Source organism: Sitophilus oryzae, unplaced genomic scaffold (genome assembly GCF_002938485.1).
Source record: "Sitophilus oryzae breed Bouriz unplaced genomic scaffold, Soryzae_2.0 scaffold_535_pilon_pilon, whole genome shotgun sequence".
Lineage (NCBI taxonomy): Eukaryota > Metazoa > Arthropoda > Insecta > Coleoptera > Curculionidae > Sitophilus > Sitophilus oryzae.
Window position 1 is genome coordinate 553,630 of NW_022147124.1, and position 24,992 is coordinate 578,621.

The window sequence follows — 24,992 nt, forward strand, 5'->3', positions numbered from 1 at the left end:
CTTGATTTTGAGAAAATTTATAAGTTTTGGAAATTCGGAAATATTAATATTTTTATAAATATCTGTATAGACTTGAGCATTGAATACTTAGTCCATAATGGATGACGGAACAAATTTATTCTGTAGTTCAAAGAAGTAAGCAAGCAAGATAGTTGCGTTTATACCTTTGACATGTTTTACTTTTATCCACTCTTCAAACGCCTTGAATTCCCTATCATATACGCCACGAGACTTTTCTGACAGTATTGTGCAGTAGCCGCCTCTGCCTACTTAATAATAATAATTTCTTGCGGAAGATCTTCCTGAATAATTTTTCATTAAAATCTGGCTTGCTGGTTGATAATTCACTATTTTATCGTTAAAAAATCGCGATTTATCTAAATGACGCCTTAATGTCAGTGCTATTTATTATTTTAAAAAAACGCACATCTATATTGCATAGTAACATAAACGCACCCTGATGATTTATTAATTCGCAATAATAAAAGGTAGATCCTTTTAAATAAATAATTATTCTTTAGAGATTGGACATGAAACAGTTTTGCTGTTGGATAAAATTTTGTATGGTTAGGTTAGGTTATTTTATTTATTTATTGATGTACATCTTATATCTTACAACGCCATGACTGGTAATAATAAGTAAGAGAGTGCTATTAATGCACAAACTGATCACATAATTTATTAAAAACTAACGTAGAAATATCTTTGAAAGTTATTAAGATTATAATTTAGTTATTAATCAATATTATAGCGGGTCTTGTGCAGAACAGGTCCCCACGAAATCGTGGTTTTTTAATTTTTAATGTGGATCCCATAGTTAATGGAATGGTTTAAAAGAAAAAAATTGTTGGATGAACCACTTTTTCTACGAAAAAAAATAATTGAAAATTCCAAATTTTCACTACATTTCAATGCGAAAACTCCCTATTATAACCTTCATAAAGACAGTAAAATACAAGGTTATGCACAGTGTTGCCATACTCACCCTGTGTAAAATCGACGAAAACGTTCTACTTTATATTCATTTTTTTTTTACATTTAGTACGCACTTTAAGAACACGAAAAATTAAAATATAATAAACGAGGCAAAACAAAAACACTATAAAAATAAATTGACAATAAAATCATTACACAGTATTTAGCACAATTGTTTAAAATATATTTTTCCCGGATTTGTTCAGTAAGATTCCGAAATCGATGTGATCTGCGTACTTCCAAACACTCCCCACCAACCTAACCTAACCAATGCATTAACACCCCCAAATAACCAGGCTAACCAATGCATTAACACCCTCCAAATAACCAGACTAACCAATGCATTACCACCCTCCAAATAACCAGAATATCTAACCTAACCTAACCAATGCATTAACACCCCCAAATAACCAGGCTAACCAATGCATTAACACCCTCCAAATCACCAGGCTAACCAATGCATTAACACCCTCCAAATAATCAGGCTAACCAATGCATTACCACCCTCCAAATAACCAGCCTATCTAACCTAACCTAACCAATGCATTAACACCCCCAAATAACCAGGCTAACCAATGCATTAACACCCTCCAAATAACCATGCTAACCAATGCATTACCACCCTCCAAATAACCAGGCTAACCAATGCATTAACACCCCCAAATAACCAGGCTAACCAATGCATTAACACCCTCCAAATAACCAGGCTAACCAATGCATTACCACCCTCCAAATAACCAGGCTAACCATTGCATTAACACCCTCCAAATAACCAGGCTAACCAATGCATTACCACCTTCCAAATAACCAGGCTAACCTAATTGAGCCTAATGACAAAACTTCATTGATTACGCGTCGAAAAACAGTATATATTAAAAAAACTTATATTTTCGTAGAACCTGAAAAATCCGCAAATTTTATTTCAGAAATTGCTTTAAAATAATCCACACTAACGAATAAGCTACTAGACAGTTCAATTTTTGTTGCACTAAAGTGATAACTTACCGTTTTAAGTCCCTCCACAACAACTTTATTTCAGAAGAAAATCATATAAAGTAATTTTATTGACAACGTCGCAAATTCTATGCGAAGGCCATAGATGACATACCGATGATCGATTAACTGTCAATCGAAAAAGTCATAAAATTGCTAGCTTGAGCTGATGTAAATAAATATATTTTCTTAATTTTTATGCTTACAAAGAAGATTCGTTACATTTTTGTGCTTAAATTAGATCATTCCACGTCTATATAAGGTAATAAAGTACTAATATGTGATGTTTTACTGAATCCGTGTAGAAAATTTAACATATTTACTGTCCGTCGCCTGTACCTAAAATACGTTTTTTTGCCGCTTTTTAAAGATAAAACACATTCATCCAACAATTTTTATGCTTAAAAATATTCAGTTTAAGATAATCTTGCAAAAAAATCCCAAAAAAGTGTTAAATGCGTGGGGACCTATTGTGCACCAGAGCCTATTATAGCTATTAATAGTTATAATGTGCTTATCGATCAAACTTACTTCTCTAACTGCAGTCAAGGGTAATAAAGAACCTTTATTGTCACGTTCTCGTTCAAAATAGTTTTTCAGGGAAGCTTCAAGCTCTTTGTTTCGCCGGTTTAAATGCTTCGGCATATTTTCAACATACAATTTCAAGAAATGTAATACAAAAACTCGAAAATTTAGTTCTTAAAAGAATTGTTTCTGCTTAAAAGAACAATTTCTTGAAAAAAGACTATGAAAATAGGCAAAAAACGAGAATTACTCACAAAGATTCAACAACAACACGATAATATATAAAATAATGACTGACAATACTGACATTAGGATAATTGTCAAATAATAAACGACAACCTTGCTGAAAACGGCGGAATGTGACCAACATAGCGAAAATAAAATTTGGTTTAAACTAATTTTTGCAGCTTTAATCTAAATAAAATATCTGTTACAATCATTTGCTCTATAAAGTAAAATGAAGAGCTGCTCGGTATCTTAAATTATAGGTACAACAAAATTAAACATTGTTGCCAAAATTTCATTCAGTCAGGTTTATATACTTTAGTGTCAATGTCGATATGATCGATGACGTGCATCGGAAAATGTTTTGCGATTACAATAGAATCTTAATTTAATGGAAACACAAATCTTTCTAAATAAAATGACAAACTGTAAACCATAAACGAATCATAGTAAACGTAACAGTATTTATCGTGTCCTAAAAATGTTGTTAATTAGTACTTCCAACCTGCAACAATACCAGATTTTTTATTATATTGCTTAATAAGAATGTTAAATTGCTAACGAACATATAAAAGTCTAGCCGATTTCCGAGATCAAAAGACCCGCCATTGTTGTCCGTTCCATAAAACTTGTGTTAAAGTGCAATAACAATAAAGGACGGAGTGCCAAAAAGGCCCGCGACCACACACTTCCCGTCTTGTAATTCAATTAACACATGGCATACCGCCTAAAGTGGTTCCAAATAAATGTGTAAAACTTGTATCATTTTACACTTTGCACGTTAACTGTCTGTCGAAAACCAAAAAAAAATAAGGTTTGATTCTTTAAATATACTTTACAAAACGGAAATCGTTGTAGATAGAATAAATTGGATATGATATAAAAATGTACAACGTCATCAATAAGTTAATCCAACATGCTGATAAATTATTGTACCAGTCAAATTTCCTCGCAACGATCTCTGTGTGCTAGCTCATAAATTATCGCAAATAACTATTGTTTTTGCATCATGTTTACTATAATTTTATGGTTAAATATTATTTTATCTAAATTTTACGATTATGCAACCCGATATACACCGCGATATGCAAGCTTCACAATATTGTCACTGGCCCAGCATTAGAATTTTTCTCCGTCTCTCTATATCTTTGATCATCACCTGTTCGTCACTTGTCACTGTCAGATCAAATCAGATGTTTTTGGATTTATTTATCCTTTGTTTTGGTTATTGAAATTTTATAATCATCAGATAAAATTTCGTAGTTAAATCGTTTATTTTTGATGTGGATCGCAGTGTGCAATTCGTTCATTTCAATTGTGGAATTTCTGAGTTTAGTTCGTTCATTGACCGGATATGAAATATGGCTGTCGAAAAATAATCTAGAACATCGTTTTCATTTATACCTTTTTGTGAGTTGGATTAGTCAAGATATATAGTTCTCTATCTATATCCTGGAGGGAGATTTCCGGTTGAAATCTGATTATGTGAAGGAAATCGAATCCTTGCATCACTTCTTGTGTACTCCCCGGCTGAAGAGTGTCGTCGTGAAGAACTGGCTGCCGTTTCGTGAAGCATTCCCTGTTGGTGAATAGCAGGTCTTCGTAAAGAAGGATTAAGGCTTCCGAAACACATTTGGTCAGAGACGTGGTTAGATTTTGTGGATTTTTATGGACCACCGACCAATTTCCGCAATGGGATTAAAATAGCCAAATTTTTCCGACCGATATTCCGATTCCACGTACCCAAGAAGTCCCCGAATAGTTCCAAGGTATGCTATAATTCTTCTGCCTATTCTAAGTCAATGCTCAACTGATTTTTGTTCATATTGTTGTCTGGTTTTCGACTTTTCCACGCCCACGTGGTGTAGAAAGATTAGTTGAGTGTTATCTTTCTTAAATCTTATTTGGTTGTTCGTAATTGTAGAGCAAGAAGACCGATCCAGACCGTTCAGCACAGAACAGTTCAGAATTCCATCCGTTCCTGTTGCCCGTGTGTAGAGTTACCCGTTGGACATCATAAACCCTCATTGAGGTAAAGTTCAGATTTGATTAGTCCTTCTTTATTACGTTTATTAACTCCTACACGTTGTGCTAGTCCTTGTTCTATAATTGAGGCTCTTTTCTAAGACAACCAATATGATTTAAGGTTTTTTATGTCACCTGTTGAAGTCCTACACCTGCCTGGTTTGTGTACGTTTGCTGACGGGCTCCAGTGACAGTACATCGAGCTGCTGTAGCCTGCTGTAGCTACCCCATTGCTATACACCGAAGCTCAGCCGGAGGAACTTCCGAGTAGTTTTCAAGTTCTTGTCAAGACATTACACAGTAGAGTAAGATCGTTTAGATATTAGTTAGATTTAGTTTGATATTTGTATTCCGCCCTTAGAGCATACTTAGTTTAAGTTAAGGGGGATGACGTCATAGATTTAGTTTTTATTGATTTAAATTCTGACTTAATATATTTCAATCATTTACTTTTATTCATTTCCATTTCTTTAAATATTAACTTTTAATATTTTAATAAATTACTTAAACATTTTTAGTAGTATTATTTGCAGTCTAGTCTAGTCTCTTTGCAGACCACCCGGCTGTTAAAATTAAAAAGCTAGTGGCCTCTATGTAACTCATTCAGATTAAGTAAACTTTGTGTTTTATTGAACTTCAAATTAGAAAAGGCGTGGCATTATGAAGAAACATTTTATATTTAAATTAACCTTTCACTTCAAAGAAGAAGGAAGGAGTATAATGCTATCCCTATATTCATGCATTAAAGACGGAATCAACATCAAGTAGGTAAGTAGAGTAGGAAAGCAAAGTTGCATGTAAGTGATCGTTAGTCGATTCGCTGCCTAATGAATACGCTGTGGTCTAACTTTTATTGGTGATACTATTTAGGTCCAGACTAACAGAATTTAAATTTCCCGCTGGGAATTCAGGTGGTAGCAATGACTAAAGAATACAAGGACATGTAACGCCCATATACGGGCTGCAGCAGAATTTGTTACGTTAGACACCATCATTTTGGAGCCTACGGATGAGTCACCACCTCGTCAACTGCGACAATTTTAGCGATTTTTTAAAAATTTGTTGTGTGTAGTGAACTTTGTATAAACTTTTTTACAATGGTGATGTGTTCAACTTTCAAGTAAAAGCCGCAACGATAAGAAAGAACCAGAAGTTGCGTTTCATAAGTAAATGTACAGTCCACTCCGCCTCTTTAGCGTTTTCTTGTTGAATTTGGCAATTATTTTTCTTATACTATATGTACTTGATATGCGCTATACGTCGATAATAGTTTTGCACCTTTTGTTAACATTTTAATACGTTTTTTTTCGTAATGAATTAGTATGATACCACCGTCTACACCATAGGCGTAGTCAAAACATTTATCAAAAATAATAAATATCCTTTCAAGCAGCTAAGTTAAGAAAAATATATCGCCCGGCACTGTTTGGAGCCGTGGTAACAATTTGGTCTCGGATGTTATATGTCCTTGTATTCTTTAGTCATTGGGTCGTAGCTTTGCTGTAAAAGTCAAGTTGCCACATTTATTTATTTATTTCTTGACATTGTCATTCGTTTGACACTTTAGTTTTGTATTAATAGGTTTTGGTTTAAATAAATTGTAATGTGATAATTTAAGCTTAAACATTTTTACCAGCAGGCCTTGTAGTCATACATTGTTCTTTTTAGAACATATTTGAGTGCATCTCATCGCAACATTATTAGAATATTTTGAACGGGAAAGCGGTAGTAGTGAACCTTTATATCCCTTAAGTGCTGTTAAGAAGGTAAGTTTTATTGAGGTAAATAATAACTGTTTAAACCGGGTGCGTCTCAAAAGTGGCTCACCCCTATAACTTTTATATTCATAAAAGTTATAGACGATAACGTTAACGATAGACGTTATATATAACGATAATATGAAACAATATGCATATCTCAATACAAAGAAAAAAAAATATCGATAAAACAATTACAACTGTTATTCTCAGACACGTTCATTCATGATACGGGCCTTGATCTGTTTTTTAAAAGAATGTGTTGACATAGCATATGTCATTCCATTCAGAATGCCCATTTCCTAATGAATAAAATAAAGATATACCAAGGGTGCCACTTAAAAATCAAAAGTTGATCTCAAAAATTCTTTTCAGATCAACTCTTTGACATATGCATATTGTTTCATATTATTGCTTTAACACCTAGTTGATTGCATGGAAGAGCAGCGTATGCTGAATGTCTCCAACTCTTTTACTGTATATATTCATTGTATACAACTTATAAATAAATAGAGGCACGTAATATTATTATTATTATCATATCATATGTCAACTTTTGACATTTTCGCTTAAAAAAATCGTATTTTAAATTTCAATCTAGAGTACCATGGATAGGTTAAAAACACTCATTTTTAATCAAGGAACCACCTTGGCAAAATAGATTTGATCGTCTAATGTTTTTCGTATTCTGTCCTGGTCAGTTAAAAGATGCTCAAATCGTATTTTTAATCATATCTGAATTTTTTCAGATGGAAACAAGGTGGCTCGTTAGAATATTCGGAAAAAGCATTTTTTACGAATAATTTGATATACACACTTGGTATTTCGAGTCAAAATATAGTTATGAACCGCATGTTACAATTTCAAATAAACTATATGCGAAAATGTTAAAAGTTGACTAAGTATGTTAGTGATACTAATATACAAAATCACGTTTTTTTAGGCGTGAGCCACTTTTGAGACGCATCCGGTATATTTATAATTAATTTATTTTTTGGTTTCCTAAAATATCTTGATGAAAAGAAAATATGTAAAAATGGACAACGGCTGTGCCAATCAAGTTTACGTAACGTTTATAGTAACAAGATCAAGTCTACGTTATGTTTATAGTTATCATGTGACGTTTATTTTAAAGTTCAATCTCATACCACCTAAGTTTTTTTATTCTTTCAATTGAAAAATATTTTTTATTCATTATCCACTCAGCCAAACAAAAAGTATAACTGTAAATATAATCATCTTAAAAACTATACCATTATGAATGATCAAGGATTAATACGTAAAAAAATAACTATCTGGCCCCTAGCATCTTAGGACATTTCAAATTTCAGAATGGATATCTTATAATTTATCTGACAAGTTATTTGTATCATTTATAAATTTCTTAAAAAACCTTTACGATAGAAAATCCTCTAGCCAAGGTATTAAGAGATTTAATCCATGATTTTTATCATCCTATTGTGTCGATTATTTCGGAACCCATTAAAAACGTACTTTCTTAGATCTCATAGAAGAAAAATCATCCATTAAGAATTTAGAAGTTATAATAAGTAACTGTAGAAAAATAACTATTGATTATTAAATTAGTTTATTCACATGATCGGAACAGATGTTATACAGGGTGTTTATAAAATGCCGGAGTCACGTTTTATAAGCGGGTGTTATAGTTGAAAAATCTGCGTAAATCGCAACCTCGTATATTGAAACATACTTTTCATTACGAAAATTATACAGGGCGAGTTTTAAATAATTCAAATATTTTAGAGGGGTAGATTTTAACCCTAAAAACAGGTCTGTGAGTTTTTTTTTTCGTAAAAATATTGAAAATTTTGTATTGTTCGTAATTTGTTTTGGAAAATTTTTAATTATATAAACAGGGTGAGTCTTAGATAAGTGCAAATATTTTAGAGGTAGTGATTTTTTTTCGCGAAAAAAACAACATACAAATTTGATTTTTTTTTAAATTTTTAGTTAAAACCATAATATTTTCATATTTTGGCAACATATATAATAGATTAAATTTACAAGAAAGAAAACCCAGAAAAGATCCAGTGGTTCGCAAAATTTAAGAGAAAAATATATTTTTTTTAATTTTCAAAGTACAATATCCCGGTTATTTTGGACTTATTTGAAAAACTATAAAGAGAAAATACGTTTCTATTATCATGATCTACCAGCCCTGTATTTATTTAAGACTCACCCTGTATAATAAACCCATATACCGTGAGCAAACCCTTTTAGCTTTTTCTTTCAACACCCATCGGAATATTATCAAAGGGTTTTAAAAATTGTACCTTTTTGGAGGTGTATTCTAATCTATTTACTAATTTCACCGGCTCCCGTAGTATAACAGAAGAAGCTAATATTATCAAAAAAGGAACAAAAAGTTCTCAAATATCTTTTTCGGGCATTCTTACACAATTTAGTCATTCAGTATTGGTGTTGAAACTGTCTCCTAAACATGTTTTTTAATAGATAACTGTGAGTAATAAATTAAAACACAGGAAAGTACAGAGATAAAGGTCTAAGTAAAAAAGTGATACAATAATTTGTCACGGAGTTTTATCAAAATAGATGCACTTAGGTGAGAGAATTTATATTATAGGGAAAATGTTCTTGATAAGCGTAAAAAAGAAAGTTTTAGAAACCTTTAGATGATATCTGGTTTTAATAGAGTTATCGAGTTCTTTAATGAATTGTAGGATGGATCATCAAGAGCTTTTTTTATTCGATTTAATAATATTTATCAAACCTGAATAACACTGGTTAGCATTTCAAATTTTTAATACTATTCATTCAGTCTTAGCGAGGCTAAAACCAAGAAAGGGGGTTTTGTGAAAGATATTTTTATTTATTAGTTTTTACAGCTACAATAAAGATTTTAACCTCTCCAAATTAAGTTCATGTCCATAAAATTATTATTATAACCAAAAATTGATAAAAATGTTATAAAAAAGAGAGAGGGTGTCCCCCCGAAAATGGTGGTTGGTAGAAGAAAATGGGAGATTTGAATTGATGGCGTGGTTTTACATAAAATCAACAGGAATCGTGCCAAAGCTCGAGAATTTTTTTGTAGAGCAGTGTAATTTACAATTTTAGGTTTGGGATTTAAAACAAAACGCTTTTTCAAATTTAATTATTTATTATCCGAATCTTCGTTCCAAGGTTGTACTTTACCAGAACCAAATATAGCAAAAACTAAAGATGTTATTATGTTGGAAGATGCTACGATAATAAATATGGTTCTCCATTGCGTAGGATCACTCTGTAAGAAAAAACAAATAATGAAAAAAATATCTATACAAAATTCTAATAACAGCCCACAAATCGGTGGAAAAATACCTACAGTTTTGAAAATTGTTAAATAACATTTTTATCATTTTTTTGGGTGAATATCAGAAAATATGCCACCTACAGATATGTCAGTGCTAACAGAAAAATGACACAATTTCTCATATTGTACTTTTGGCATTTAAAATCAATTTAAAGGCCAAAATTAACCTGTAACATTATTAAGGATGATATTGAGCCACTAGAGATCTTTATTACACTCGACATAACACTAACTGCGTAGTTTGGAGACCATAAGTCCGGGAACAAAAATTTTTATATAGAATTTTGCCAACTATATTTTTGTGTAGTATTTTTTAATAGATATCAGAGTTTCCGAAATACAGGGTGAGTGTCCTACGTTGTTCTCTATGGGTATCTCGGAAACTACTGGAGATAGAGAGTCGATTATGGGAAAAGAATTGCAGTTTTGTGGGGTCATAAATATGCGCCTTTTAGATTTTTGAGAAAGTTCATAGCTGACTAGATATTTCGAAAAAAATTACAGATAAAATTGTAGATAATCACATCCCTAATGAGTTTGTGTTCCTCAACTTTTTTCTAAAGCCTGTTATTTTTGCCTTATGACACAAGCATATGTTTTATTTTAAATGGAAACTATAGTTGGCTATGACTTCATAAAAAGCGCTTTTTTTAAGCTTTTCAGTGATATAAGCTATAATATGTTTTTTTTCAAAAAATTATTGAGTTATAGCAAAGAATATCTTAATATCCTAGAAGTCTCGTCTGGCATCAAAATCTGACCTGTCGGCCCCAACTTCGTGGAGCCTCGCTATTTTGCTCGGAATTTGGTTATAGCCAATTCTTATCTTTCTTTCGCCATGGAAACAAGTTCAATCGTCGTTGCTCTCAGAAATGTAAAGCTGTCACATCCAAACTTTGTAAATTAAAATAAACAAAAATTGTAAATATGAAATTTTCAAATAAAGAAAAGCGTGTAGGATTATTGGTTCAAATTTTTTTGCCCATACAGTTTCGAGGCCGGTGAACGTTTTTTACGTTTTTTAGTGAACGATTTTCACGACATGTTAGAAAAGTTAAATTTAGATACTCGCGCATTAATAGAGTGGTTCCAACATGACTTTCATTATGACACACCACCCCCCCCCCCACAATGAAAGAAATGTTAAAAAGTATTTATATCATAATTGTGTAGACTCGGGGATAGAAAGAGGTGGACCAATTATTGCGTGGGCCTCCTCGATCACCTGACCTATCTATTTTAGATTTTTTTATGCGGTATGGTTAACAACAATGTTTACAAAAGAGTTTGTGAATTAAGAAGGCACTCGAAGAGGCGGTACAGGAAAAGTTTAATTAAGTAGATCGGTCATTCTGTGAGAAAGCTAGAAATTCAGTTTTAAAAAGATGCATTTATGTATCTACTTAAAACGATGGCAGATTTTTTAACATTTTGTAAGATAACTTAAAGTGTATGTAGTGATTTTATTTTTTTTTTAATTTTACTTTGTGTAATGTAAATTGTAAAGAGCCGTTTAATAAAATATTTTGTCTTCTTATAACTTATAAATCATAACAATAAGCTTAAAAAATGGCGCTTTTTATAAAGTCATGGCCAACTATGGTTTCCATTTAAAAAACATAATATGTTTGTGTCATATGTCAAAAATGACAGGCTTTAGAAAAAATTGAAGAACACAAACTCATTAGGGATGTGATTATCTACAACTTTTATCTGAAAACTTTTTGTCTAAAGTAGATTATAATGGAATTAGAGACAATTTTTAAAATAGCCAAATTTGTTTTTTTTTCGAAATATGTAGTAAGCTATGAACTTTTTCAAAAATATAAAAGGCGCATATTTATGACCCCACAAAACTGCAATTCTTTCCCCATTTAACCGACTCTCTATCTCCAGTAGTTTCCGAGATACCTATAGAGAACGTCCTAGGAAACTCACCCTGTATAAGCAAAAAAGTGAAAAAATTTGCATTAAACTACGCACTTCCATGCTCGAGCCCATCATCTATCTTAGGTCACTTTTGACACATATCAGCCCAAGTCTAGAGGAACCGTTTAAAGCCATTTTCAAAACGATAGAACTTTCTTTTACTGATTGGTCTTTTTTAATTAATTTTACTGGGGTATATCTAGTAGCACAATAAAAAATAATTATACTAACTTCATTTGTAACGACCAAATGGACAATAAGTGGAGCAAAAATGGAGGCAATATTAGAGAAGCCATTTGTAATTCCCACTAAGGTTCCGGCATGATTAGGTGATAGATCCATGTGGTTTACTGACCAGCCACAAACACATAGTGCACTTGCCGCAACAGCTGTTATGAGAAGGGCAACAGCATCAGTCACTTGGTCTGGAGTGGTATATCCCAAAAATACCAAAGCTATTGCAGAAAGTACCATACCTAAAAACGAAGTAATTCTGTGAACAAACATTATATATTTATCTTTTTATTCTAATTCTATTTACCAGAGGTGTTAAACAATTTTCTGCAAGTAGTTACTTTAAAAATTTTCTTGTTATACAGATAATCCGAGATATAACTGAAAAAGAATCCGAGGATCCAGAATGTTAGGTATGGGAGTGCTGACAGTGCACTGTTCTAAAAAGTGAAAAAAATTGTATTTTGTAAAGGTTTTTAAAGTAGACTTTTACTGACTGAAAATGAAAATAAATATATTATGTTTTTTTTTCTGTAATTACTAAATTTTACTTACAATTATATATAACAAAAACCTTTAATATAATATTTTCTTCCTGCATTGATTATAAAAAATGCTGATGACCTTTACACTTTTGTTGTGATTTCATGGTTCATCTACTTACATCTTTAATGTTAAAATTCATTACATGACTAATATAACTGGGAATTTGAGTCAATAACGTCCAGAAGCAATAGTTGTAACCACACTGGGTTATAAAAAGAGCCCATAAAGGTACAGAGGTAAATATTTCTTTCCAAGGGACACAATGGCTCTAAAACAAAGTTGTCTACAAAGTCTTCTTTTTGGTAGTTTTCTTACAAATATTACTTTTTTTTCGTCGTCATGTCCTAGACTACCTTCAATATAGAATTTTTCTGCTTGGCTTATGCTTAGATGTTCTGCTGGACTATCATAAGCAAATACAGCAAATAAAATGCAAGCAAACATGCCTAGCACACCGTAAATGTAAAATACCATAGGCCATCCATACCAACTAGCTGAGATTATACCCGTTATGTACATAGAAGTTACAGTACCAAACATTGAACCTGAAAGTAATTAGAATTCAGATTATGAATTAAATATGAAAAATTTATACTATGTATACAGGGTTGTTCACCACATACGACACGGAGTATTGTAGCTAAACGATGAGATTTTTACAAATTGTAAGTTTGGGGTTCGTTGAAGGACTATTAGAGCTACAATTTAAAAATATTTTTACAAGATTCAGAGTGTCCCAAATAAATAAAAAATATCAAAGTTGTATTTTTTTAAATGGAACACCCTGTATATTATTACATTTTTAGTTTCTACGATTAAAATAAAGGTAAATTTGATTACGGTTTATTATACTTAAACCTTACCGTTTTTGAAATATTTTCAATTTTGTGAAATTGCAGTAAAAATTTTAAGGCTTCATTTCTCCAAGGGTATCAATGTTTTTAATACTAAATATTTAATGAAGTTTATTTATTGATCAGTTATTGTGTTGCAATAATAAAAATAATACTACCTTATACAGAGTGTCTAAAAACTTATTTTAAATAATTATTAGCTTCAAACGGCAATAACTTCTTTAATTTAAATGGAATGCCCTGTAGAGAATCAGATGCACAATTAAATTGTCTATCAAATTGTATTATACCATTTTTTACCTATCCCTTCAAGTTTTCGTAGAAAATGCATTTTCTTATAATTTAGACCTCATTTATCAATATATCCATGGAATATTGACATTTTAGATTGTTTTTAAAGCAACAAATGTACAAAATGTACAGACTAGTAATATTATCGTTTTTAGCAAAACGATAATATTACTAGCCCATTTGTATGCAAAAAGAAAACTATTTAAATCTTTATAAAAGAGTATTTAAATATAACACCATTATTTCCGCCCATATACTAATTAATTACATACTTAATTGTGTTGGTTAATAAATTATTATAAATAAATGTGGATTTGAGTCAGAAATCAATATAATAATAAGTTATCAAATTAAAGTCTCTGTTGTTATAAATAAGCATTTATTAAAAAATGAAATATCATTTTTAAGGTGTTACTTTTTATCACACTGTCTAATGCCCATACAAAATTCAGTTTTTTAGTATTTGGAGCAATTATTATTAATCAACGCAAACAGTCAGTTAATGTAGTTTGAATACTGGAATCATATTAATTGATCCTCTTTAACAAATATTTTAAACAGTTTTCTTTTATTTTTTAATGAAATAAACGAATTATATTGACAATATTAGTATCTGTACTCTTTAAAAATTTGGTACATCTTTAAAAATAATCTAAAATGTCAATAGTCCATGGGTATATTGATAAATAAGTTCTAAATTACAAGAAAATGCATTTTCTACGGAAACTTAAAGAGATAGGTAAAAAATGGTATAATATAATTTGATAGACAATTAAATTGTGCATCTCATTCTCGTAAAATATACAGGGTGTTCCATTTAAATTAAAGAAGTTATTGCCGTTTAAAGCTAATAATTATTTAAAATAAATTTTTAGACACTCTGTATAAGGTAGTATTATTTTTATTATTGCAACACAATAACTGATCAGTAAATAAACTTCAGTAAATATTTAGTATTAAAAACTTTGATACCCTTGGAGAAATGAAGCCTTAATATTTTTACTGCAATTTCACAAAATTGAAAATATTTCAAAAACGGTAAGGTTTAAGTATAATAAACCTTAATCAACTTTACCTTTATTTTAATCGTAGAAACTAAAAATGTAATAATATACAGGGTGTTCCATTTAAAAAAATACAACTTTGATATTTTTTACTTACTTGGGACACTCTGTAACTTGTAAAATTATTTTTAAATTGTACCTCTAATAGTCCTTCATCGAACCCAAACCTTACAATTTGTAAAAATCTCATCGTTTAGCTACAATACTCCGTGTCGTATATTGTGAACAACCCTGTATAAGTTTATAAGTATTGTTAGGTTCATCTAGTATCACAGTTCATAAATCTTTACCTCCCATTGCAACACTGAATAGTCTCGATCTCTCTTGAACTGGTACCCATTGGCATAGAAAATGAATTAAGCATGGCATCAAAAAACCTTGGCTAAGACCCTGTAGAGCTCTGCTTGCCATTAAACCTTTGGAACCAAATTTGTCTGATGTGACAGGTATTAAAATACCTAAAATTGATTGGGTGCCTATTGAGCCAAAAAGAATCCATTTTGCTCCAAATGTATTTGCTGCCCAGCCGGCAAAAATTTGGGGTATTATGTAACCCCAAAAGAATGCCGAAAGAATCACACTTTTATCATTCCACTGATACGTCTAAAAATTAATGTTTATTATAAATTCCAATCTTTACAGTATGAATGTCATGTTTATACAGATTTTCGAGACAAATACTGTTAATGGTGGACGAATTATGTAGAATGTTTTATTTTACTGTACTGTTTGGATAAAGCCTATGCTCCTAAATAATTGAATATTTTTTAATCCGCTTTTGTATGCTTTGTTTACTATTGTATTTACTGTTGGAAACATAAAAATAATTAAATTTACAACTCACTGGAATATCAGGATTTTTACTAGCTGTTGAATCTGTCATTGCCACGATAGCTACAGACAATGCGATTCTAAAGCCAAAAGCAGTAAATACTAAGAAAGAACTTAGCAGAACTTGAACATGTCTGACACCAACTATCGGCACTGAAATAAATTCAATATATATTATTTTTAATAAAATAAACTATTTTTATCTGATATACCTTTTCCTTCACTCTGTATATTTGTACCAACTTCCATATATTCGACAAATTTTAAACTATGTACATTCACTTTAGACATGGTATATTTCGTGAATGAAAGGAGCAAATAGAGGAAGAACTGTTTCTTAAAGAGTATAAAGAAAAACTAACTGTGATACAAAAAAAATATATTGTTATTATTTTTAATGTTTACAAAAAGATATGTAATTACTATGATATTACAAGAACTAAAAAATATTATCTGTAGAGAGTAGACACTTTTATAGTATAATAGATCTTATAGATATTAAGAAGGCAATTCATGCCCATGCTGTAGACTACGATAAATTCAATGTCATTATTACTGTTAGGATATAAAATAAATAAAAAAATAATTTATGTTTCTTCAACTAGATAACTTGGTAGTGATGAGGCGGTTTTGGCTCTGAATTTGCTCATCACTAACTTCTAGCTTTATACGCGTTCGTTCTGATTTTGCTAATTCCAGTGTTGCACCTTGCCAGATCCAAAAATGTTAAAAATCATCGCAGCGCAAATGTTAAATCCAGCCGCCAGGAAGAATATTATTCGCCATTCTGCCGGGTTTTTCTGGAAGGAAAAAAATTAAGAATTTTAAGCCTAATTATGCATGAAACGAAAAAATAACTTACTTCGTCCGTTATAAGGATTTGTGCACTTAACGGAGCAATAATAGAAAATATGTTAGAGAGTGCATTAATGAGCCCCATCAGCAATCCCGCATAGTTGGGTGATAAATCCATATGGTTCAATGCCCAACCTAGGTTGCTTACGGACAGAAATCCTACGGAAGCGACTAGGAGACATACGGCCTGAATTGTTTGGTCAGCTTTCGTATACCCCAGTAAAATTAATGCTGCCGAAGGAACAAATAAACCTGTAATAAAGGAATACCTATATTAACTAGGTTACTAATTGAAAGGGATGCGTGTCTAGATAGAACACTAATCTCTACTGGCCTCAATATTGGGGACCAGGGGCAACCCATTCTACTCTCGTCTCCCTTACGTCTATCGTTCTGATCATTGAAAACTCAGAATGGGAGGCTTAAAAAACGAAATACCTAGACTGTAATCGCCTGTAATTCAAATATTTCAAATTGATAATCACATTTGAGTAACACTTGGCTAATATTTTGCACATTTAAACATAACTTGTTTACGGCCTCTTTTTCTAAATATTTTGATTATTTTTTGAGTTTCTATTCACAGTTTCTACTGGACTTTGTGCTTTTATTTAACCTGCAGTACTAATTATACATTTATAAATAATCTTCACCGATTTAGTACTCGTCCACAAACAGATGTTTGTAAAAAGGTCTTAATTATTTTTAGAAGAAAGAAACACTTCTGGCTTTCCTGACAGGAGTGTGAACACAAATTTAATAAAGGTATATGTAATATGGATAATGTTCTGATTATTACAGTTTGCATGGATGACTATTCTTGTATGTTGTTATTTTTAATAAAGTAGATCTATTTAATGAGATTTGAGTATTTACTTTTCCCTCGGACTATTGTGTTTTAATCTTTATATATAAATTTTCATAAATTATATCTACAAAATTTCTTACCTTAAAACATTTTGCTAAAGACTTTGTAGTTGATACAGTGTAACAGTATATATGAAGAACTATTAAAATAAGACTTTTAATAAAATATATAGCTGTTTTTTCACAATTATCAATTCAATTTGTGATTAAATTTACTGAAATAAAAACATAAATTAAGGGAAATGGGACGATCTATCAACTATAACATGAAACCCATTATCCTCTCCTAGCCTTCGACAATTAATTGTTATCGTCAAAACATGAAAACAAAAATTCACTTCCTATAGCTCTTACGTTTCTTTAAATGAGATATAAGAAATAGGGGCGTTAATATCACATCTATAAAATACCTTTAAGTAAAATCTTTTGAGATCTGCTATAAAATGCCTTTATTCTTATTTAAATAAATTGAATGATCTATGTTTTTATTTATGACAACCACCTAATAACCTAACTTTATCGTCAACTTGACAATCCTGAAAAATGTTATTGATAACCAAAAAGCAAATAAAGTTATAAATTCAGAAACGCTAACTTATATTTCATTAAAAAAAATATCAATTTTCACAACTAGGTCGGGCATATTCAGAAACTTTTCGGTTATAACAAGTATACATGTGAGGTTCCGTAAAAGTGGACCGACTGACCCTTGCGGTGTAGCACCACCTTTGCCAGAACTACAATGCAAGGGCATCGATTTGGCGAGTCATCAGCTCGAAGAAGGAGAGCCACGGTGAGGTCCTCATAATAGGAATTGACCTCAAATTCAAGGAGACAATAGAGAAAGAGAGATATATCCTCTATTATAGATCCAGGAAAACACCGGTATCAGGTCTAAGGAGAGACCAAGTTAAAGCGGTGGAGAAAATGGAGACAGATCCTCCAGCCTCCACCTCACGGGTACCTCACCCGGAGACAAGCTCCTTGACTGTGAAAGGCACGGAGGTCTAAACCCCAACCGTGGAAGGGTGTATACCCTCGTAGGAGGTAGATGCCCACTCCTCGTAGGATGACAGATCCTCCAGCCTCCACCTCATGGGTACCTCACCCGGAGACAAGCTCCTTGACTGTGAAAGGCACGGAGGTCTAAACCCCAACCGTGGAAGGGTGTATACCCTCGTAGGAGGTAGATGCCCACTCCTCGGAGGATGAGCATTTGTTGTCAAAAGAGGAAATACCTTTCCCCTATAACAAGAAGATCCCCATTTATGGTAAGTTATAGACTGTAAGATGAAGTAATGTTTTATTTTGCTGATATAATATATCTTTTTTCCGAACGTCACAAAAGTATTAATTTTTGTGACATGATTGACAATATAAAAACGTAATTTTAACGCCTAGGCATAAAAGTAAAGCAATTTTACACCTAAGCGGAAAAGTCCGAAAATATTTATTATTAAACTGACATAAAGTATCAAATTCATCGAGCGTAACTAAATAACTGATAGACCCTTATGGAAGCAGAATACTTAAACCATTGCTTCTCATTACATTACTTACCTATTGAACTAAATATTTTTCGTGCAGCTCCCGGACTAACAATTTTCTTATTAATTATATAATCAGAAACGAAGCTCATTGTTTGTCCCAAAATCCAAAAACTCAAATAAGGCAACGACGACAATAAACTATTCTGTAAATTAAAATAAATAAAATTTACCCATAATTCATTATGCTCTCTTATCTCGCGTGTATATGCTAGACCTAGCAATTTATTACTTACGTCTTTTATATTAAAATCCATTACTTTGTTCAGATAGGTTGGAATCTGTGTAAAAAGAATCGCAAATGCAAAAACGCAGCCCGTTTGGGCAGCAGCTAGCGCCCAGACAGGTCTGGAAGTTATTATTGACATCCAGGGTACCTTGTTTGACTAAAATAGTGCCGATATTAGTTTGGAAATGTATAGATATATTATGTATTAATTTGTTAGTGATAATTCTGTAAGTTTAAAATTGTACGGCCTGCTAAAATAGTATATAAAATAATAGTAGGTAGCACATTCATATTTTATTGTCCAGGGTGTCCCATTTTCGTGTGTTTTACAGGGTTTCTCGTTTATAAATAAAGGTACAAAGATGACGGTTTTCACATTAGTTTCCTACTTTTTCATGAAACAAGAACTACTACACACAGATTTTTCCTAGTCTTCTTAATTCCGGAAATACAGGGCGCCAATGAAATTGTTGAATTTTCCAACTCCTTTTATACCTCAGTTATCTGATCGAAAACTGTGAAGCTTATCGAAAAACTAAAAGCTGGATATTATGGAGTTTTTTACGCTGGATTTAGTGGCGTAACTAAGTTTTTCTACGACTAGCCTAGAAAATGCAGTTTGACACACGGAAAACTCGATCTAAAATAGGCGTTTTGCAAACTGTTGTGTGCTAAGGAGTTATCGCACGACATGTGTCATTTTGCACACGACATGTGCCAATTTTAACATTTTTAACCTCCAATGTTTAGCTGAAACGCCAAACGCAACTCAGCCGTCAGAAAAGTGTCATCCATTACATCGCAAATTATTTCACAAAACTGGCAAAAACTGAGTGAGTCTGCTGCTAATTTGTAGTCGTAGAAAAAATAGCGTAAAAAACTCTTTCGAAAACTTCTTTGTACACTCGTTCGACTTGTATCAACAATCTGTCGAACTCGTGTGCAAGGCGTCGTTTTCGACAGATTTCAGCAAAAAATGTCTTACCCCCTAGATTCTACATGACAAATTCTAAGGGACACAGTTTTCACTTTTTCGATAAGTTATAACCAATATAAGAAGGGATAAAAAATGAGAATTTTTAAAATTTCCTCAGTATTTCAGGAATCAAGAGGACTAGGGCAAATCTGTGAGTAGCATCTTTAGTTTTACAAAAAAAAAGTAGCACGGTGATGTGAAAATCGCATTTTTCTATCTCTACCCATAAACGGCATACTCCATAAAACACAGAAAAATGGGACACCCTGTACTTAAAGACGATTCAAAATTTTTAGTAATAATTTTGATAAGTTGGTCAATTCTTGGCAAATTACAGAATTCTACACTACCAACATAAAACACAATATAAATATCAACAACAGACCTTGAATGACCTAAACTATTTCTGATGTATTCTTTCTCCTCTGTACTAATAGATGGATGTTCCAGAGGTGTATTGTATGCAAGAAAACTATACAGCACTGTCCATATTAAACCTAAACTACCATATAGATAAAATATCATAGGCCAGCCGTACCAACTGCCAGCAATAACACCGGATGCTATTATGCCCACTACTGTTCCTGAAGGTATAGCTACAATAATATTTGATTATATTACTTCAAAGCCTTATAACTTAACGCAAATCTCCACACCTCCGTAACAGAACATCGATATTCTTGATCTTTCTTCTTTAGGTATCCATTGGCTAAGAAAATAAGTCAAACAAGGTACAAAAAATCCTTGGCAAAAACCTTGCAAAGCACGGTTTATTATTAAACCAGTTGAGCCAAATTTTGCAGCTGTTAGGGGTAGAAATAACCCTAGAATACTGTGAATGCCCATTGTGCCAACCAAAAACCATTTTGGTCCAAATCTACTTGCTACATATCCGGCCATAACTTGTGGTAAAACATAACCCCAAAAAAATGCTGATAAGATTACTCCTTTATTAGTCCAATTGGTGTACGTCTAAAACGTAAAAAATGTACTCATATAGGAATTTTGGTTGTTTCCTGTGTATATACTGGCACGTCCGGATTTCTGCTTGCTTCTGGATCTGTCATGGCAACAATGGATACAGACAAACTAACTCTAAATCCAAAAGCAACGAACAGTAAGATAAAGTACAGCATTGCTTGGTAATGTCGAATACCTACTCTACCAACTAGAATAAAAATAAAATAGTTATGTTTTATAACAGTTACACTATTAGCCTAAGAGCTGACGACATATTTAGAGAATATATTTTAGGCAAGTTAGAATAACTAAAAATGTATAGTTTATTAACTGGTGAACCCAGAATGGCTGGGGGGTTGGGGGTATTTCACTACTGCGCAACCCATAACATTTGCAAAAAAATAAATCCAAAAAACATTCTTTAGGCAACTTGAAATTTGTTTATTCTTAAATTTTAGCATCTATTTAACCTAGAAATATGTATGCCAGACTTTTTTTTGGGTTTAAAGTGTAACCCGACCATTCCAAATATGTTTAATTATTATACCTGGAAAACATACTTTAGGCATTCTAAAATTTTTACAGCGTGTTTATTAGATGATATTAAAAAACATGTGTTAATTGCCAGACGAATTCAATGGGATTTAATACTTGCCAGACGCGAATAAAGATTTTAAATAAGCGCGATAAGAAACTCTTATGAGTATCTATAAGCGCGAGAGAGTTTATTGAGACCCGGTCGGCAGCCGATGCGGCTGACGTAACAGCATTTTGGAGTCGTAAAAACTTAAAAAAAAACTAACTAATATTGAATAAATAAAAAGAAACATTTTTTAATAAAAATGTATGATTGAAATCCTTTCAATAAGAAGACTTTTTAATTTTAGTATTTTGTATCTGAAAGAATAAAAAGACGAATAATTATTTAAAAATTAGCATAATATAAAATATATTTTTTTCAAACGTCACAAAAGTATAACTATTATTATGCTTTTGTGACATATTATATTATTTTTGCGACCTGATAGATAGACAATATAAAAAAGTCATTTTAACGCCTAAGCATAAAAGTAAAGCACTTTTACTTACTTTTGAATCTATTTAGAAAGATGGTTTTTTTGAATCTATTTAGAAAAATGGTACTTTAATAAAATTCCAGAATACTTATTTTTTTAGCACTGTACATGGTACCCTTTTGTCGGGACTACGTTTTCTGGTAAAACCACTTCTTTAAATTTTAAACAATGTTGTTGGCGCACTTTTAAAAATTCTTTGCATTTTTGTAGTCTGCCTTCATCAAAAAGAACTTTGTCATAGTAACTTTTTTACAATCTACACAACTTAAATGTTTTTTATCCATTGTGATTTAGTAGTTAGTAGCGAAATTAGTTACTAAAATATTTATTTGCAGTAATTATTCTAAACTATTTACACTATGCACGTCAATATTTAATTTATAAATACATATTTGTACATGGTAACTTAATTCCAACAAAATAATCTCTGAATTAAAAGCCTGCAAATAATTGAAATGAAACCGAAAAAAAATTGTTTTTATGAAAATTTGAAGTACTCCAAAATACTGTTACGTCAGCCGCATCGGCTGCCGATGGGTCTCAATAAACTATCTTTCTCGTGCTTATAGATACTCATAAGACTTTTTTGTCGCGCTCGTTTAAAATCTTTATTCGCATCTGGCAAGTATTAAATCCCATTGAATTCGTCTGGCAATTAACACATATTTTTTTATATCATCTAATAAACACGCTGTAAAAATTTTAGAATGTCTAAAGTATGTTTTTCAGGTGTAATAAGTAAACATATTTGGAATGGTCTGGTTACACTTTAAACCCGAAAAAAAAGTCTCGCACACTTATTTCTAGGTTAAATAGATGCTAAAATTTAAGAATAAACAAATTTCAAGTTGCCTAAAGAATGTTTTTTGGATTTATTTTTTTGCAAATGTTATGGGTTGCGCAGTAGCGAAATACCACCAACCCCCCAGCCAGACTTAGGATTCTGGGTTCACAAGTTATTAAACTTTATTTTTTTTGTTATTCTCACTTGCCTAAAATATGTTCTCTAAATATGTCGCCAGCTTTCCGGCTATATTATTAATAGTCCAACATACCTGCCGAATCAGTTTTTTCAATTCCATCTGTAATAACCGTATATAATACTTCTTTCCTTTCAACATCTTCTGAGTTCTTCATTGTACCAGTATCTACTCACGGTTTTTTTATATGTATTGAAATTTGCAGTTTCAGAACATCTTATAAGTAGGGGTTATTATTTATAGCACTTTTTCAAGTAAAGCTTATCTTCTCGCAATTAAAATAAAAATAATAGGAACTAACAACTTTGTCAATATATAAAAACTAAATCAAATACCCAAAAAGTTTTGTGTTTGTGTTATTCTTTTGATAAAGAGTATGATTGCAGTTTTCTAATTTCCTACATAAACAATGCATAATGAAAGGTTTAGCTAATTTAAATCCCATATAAATAATTAAGATAATATATGGGATTGATAGTTTTACCTAGTTTCATCCATATTTTCGTGCATTTACAAGATGTGTTAGTCCCAAAAGTTTCATATTAAATTATTTATTACACAAGTCACTTTTTTTGAAAACGCTTGTTTCTAAATTTCGATTACTAGTGGATCATCTCAGGTAAAATAAATTATAGGGAGTGATGCCATGTAGTAATGCTAATAAAAATATTTTATGTATCTATTATTTTGTAATGAAAAAGGGTCCCGAAAATTTCGAATAAAATGGTAGGAATATTTTTAAATTTCTAGTTTACCATGAAAAGAAATACTGCACGTTTTCTGTTTTACTTCTTTAAACATTCTGAACTAATACCATAAATTAAAAACCGAACTGAAGTTAGAATTTTCTCATAAATATTTTCATTGTTATTATCTAAACAATCTTATAAGTACTTAGTTAACATAACTAAATCATTATTTAACATAAATTATCTCTAAAAAAATTGAAACTCATGCTGTTGTACTTTCTTTACCAAAATAATATTTTAAATTTATTATTGTGATAATATACACGGGTTTCTTAGATTTTAGATTATATGTTATCTTTTAATATAAAAATTTAAACACCAAACTACTAACAATAGCTAAATGTCATTATTTCTTGCAAGAAAAATATAACACAATATAGATAATGCATGTTTATAATCATTGATAGAATTACTTCATAAAGGTACCTGCTGCATCTATCTAAATTATTCTCAGCGTTACAGCATAGTCGCTTCGTTTGAAAGTAACGTATTTATTGAATTAGTAATCCGGTATTTCACCATAATACACACCAAAGCACTTCACTTTCAAGACGCGCGCGCGTTTCGCTAACCATGTTAGCATCATCAGTAGATGATTAAAAGTAAACTGTTACCTGCAAGCGTTTATGCCGGGTGCGTCTCAAAAGTGGCTCACCCCTATAACTTTTTTTTCTTTTTTTTATTTTTTCAGTTAAAAAAAGCGAGATTTGGTATGATAGTATATGGCATAAATTAGGATTGATTGATGTATTTAGTTGTTTTTGGTCACTTCCTGTTTCACCGAAAATTACTACAACTTTTGATTTTTAAATGGCACCCTAGGTATTTTTTTAGTGTATTCGCTAGAAAATGACATTCTGAATAGAATGACATATTCAACTTTTGACATTGTCGCTTAATAAAAAATCGTATTTTAAATTTCAATCTAGAGTGCCATAGCTATGTTAAAAACACAAATTTTTATTCAAGGAGCCTTTCAAAATAGATTTGATACTCTAATGTTTTTAGTATCATGTCTTGACCTGTTAAAAGATGCCCAAATCGTATTTTTAATCATATCTTTTTTTTTTCAAATGGAACGAGGGTGGCTCATTGGCATATTTGGAAAAAAACATTTTTTTTACGAATAATTTAATACCACTTCAAATAAACCATAGGCGCAAATGTCAA

The 24,992-nt window shown here is 31.6% G+C and overlaps 2 protein-coding genes across 2 annotated transcripts; both read right to left on the bottom strand.

Annotated features, from left to right (window-relative positions):
• Positions 1–9,636: 9,636 nt before the first annotated feature.
• LOC115886932 (putative inorganic phosphate cotransporter) lies at positions 9,637–23,876 on the bottom strand. Its single transcript, XM_030906263.1, has 14 exons — positions 23,149–23,876; positions 21,086–21,225; positions 20,714–21,029; positions 20,412–20,653; positions 18,866–18,998; positions 16,446–16,690; positions 15,796–15,919; positions 15,597–15,736; positions 15,043–15,355; positions 12,868–13,088; positions 12,662–12,811; positions 12,305–12,437; positions 11,995–12,239; positions 9,637–9,765 (listed from the first exon to the last, which is right to left on the bottom strand). The coding sequence occupies exons 1-14, from the start codon at positions 23,228–23,230 to the stop codon at positions 9,637–9,639; spliced, it is 2,613 nt and encodes an 870-aa protein (XP_030762123.1). The 5' UTR covers positions 23,231–23,876.
• On the bottom strand, positions 15,959–19,418 carry LOC115886923 (putative inorganic phosphate cotransporter). Its single transcript, XM_030906250.1, has 4 exons — positions 19,089–19,418; positions 18,866–18,998; positions 16,446–16,690; positions 15,959–16,383 (listed from the first exon to the last, which is right to left on the bottom strand). Exons 1-4 carry the CDS (start codon positions 19,218–19,220, stop codon positions 16,273–16,275), a joined length of 621 nt encoding a protein of 206 aa, XP_030762110.1. The 5' UTR covers positions 19,221–19,418; the 3' UTR covers positions 15,959–16,272.
• Positions 23,877–24,992: the final 1,116 nt, after the last annotated feature.

What these genes read in the sequence shown, in the direction of transcription:
- LOC115886923 (XM_030906250.1), bottom strand. Translation starts at nt 19,220, where the DNA reads ATGTCAATAATAACTTCCAGACCTGTCTGGGCGCTAGCTGCTGCCCAA. An exon ending in TGGATTTTAATATAAAAGAC is followed by an intron (nt 18,999 to 19,088) that starts GTAAGTAATAAA and finishes TTTAATTTACAG; the next exon opens with AATAGTTTATTGTCGTCGTT. An exon ending in AAATCCTTATAACGGACGAA is followed by an intron (nt 16,384 to 16,445) that starts GTAAGTTATTTT and finishes TTTTCCTTCCAG; the next exon opens with AAAAACCCGGCAGAATGGCG.
- LOC115886932 (XM_030906263.1), bottom strand. Translation starts at nt 23,230, where the DNA reads ATGAAGAACTCAGAAGATGTTGAAAGGAAAGAAGTATTATATACGGTT. An exon ending in AAATCCTTATAACGGACGAA is followed by an intron (nt 15,920 to 16,445) that starts GTAAGTTATTTT and finishes ATACTCTTTAAG; the next exon opens with AAACAGTTCTTCCTCTATTT. An exon ending in AAAATTGTTTAACACCTCTG is followed by an intron (nt 12,240 to 12,304) that starts GTAAATAGAATT and finishes CTTCGTTTTTAG; the next exon opens with GTATGGTACTTTCTGCAATA.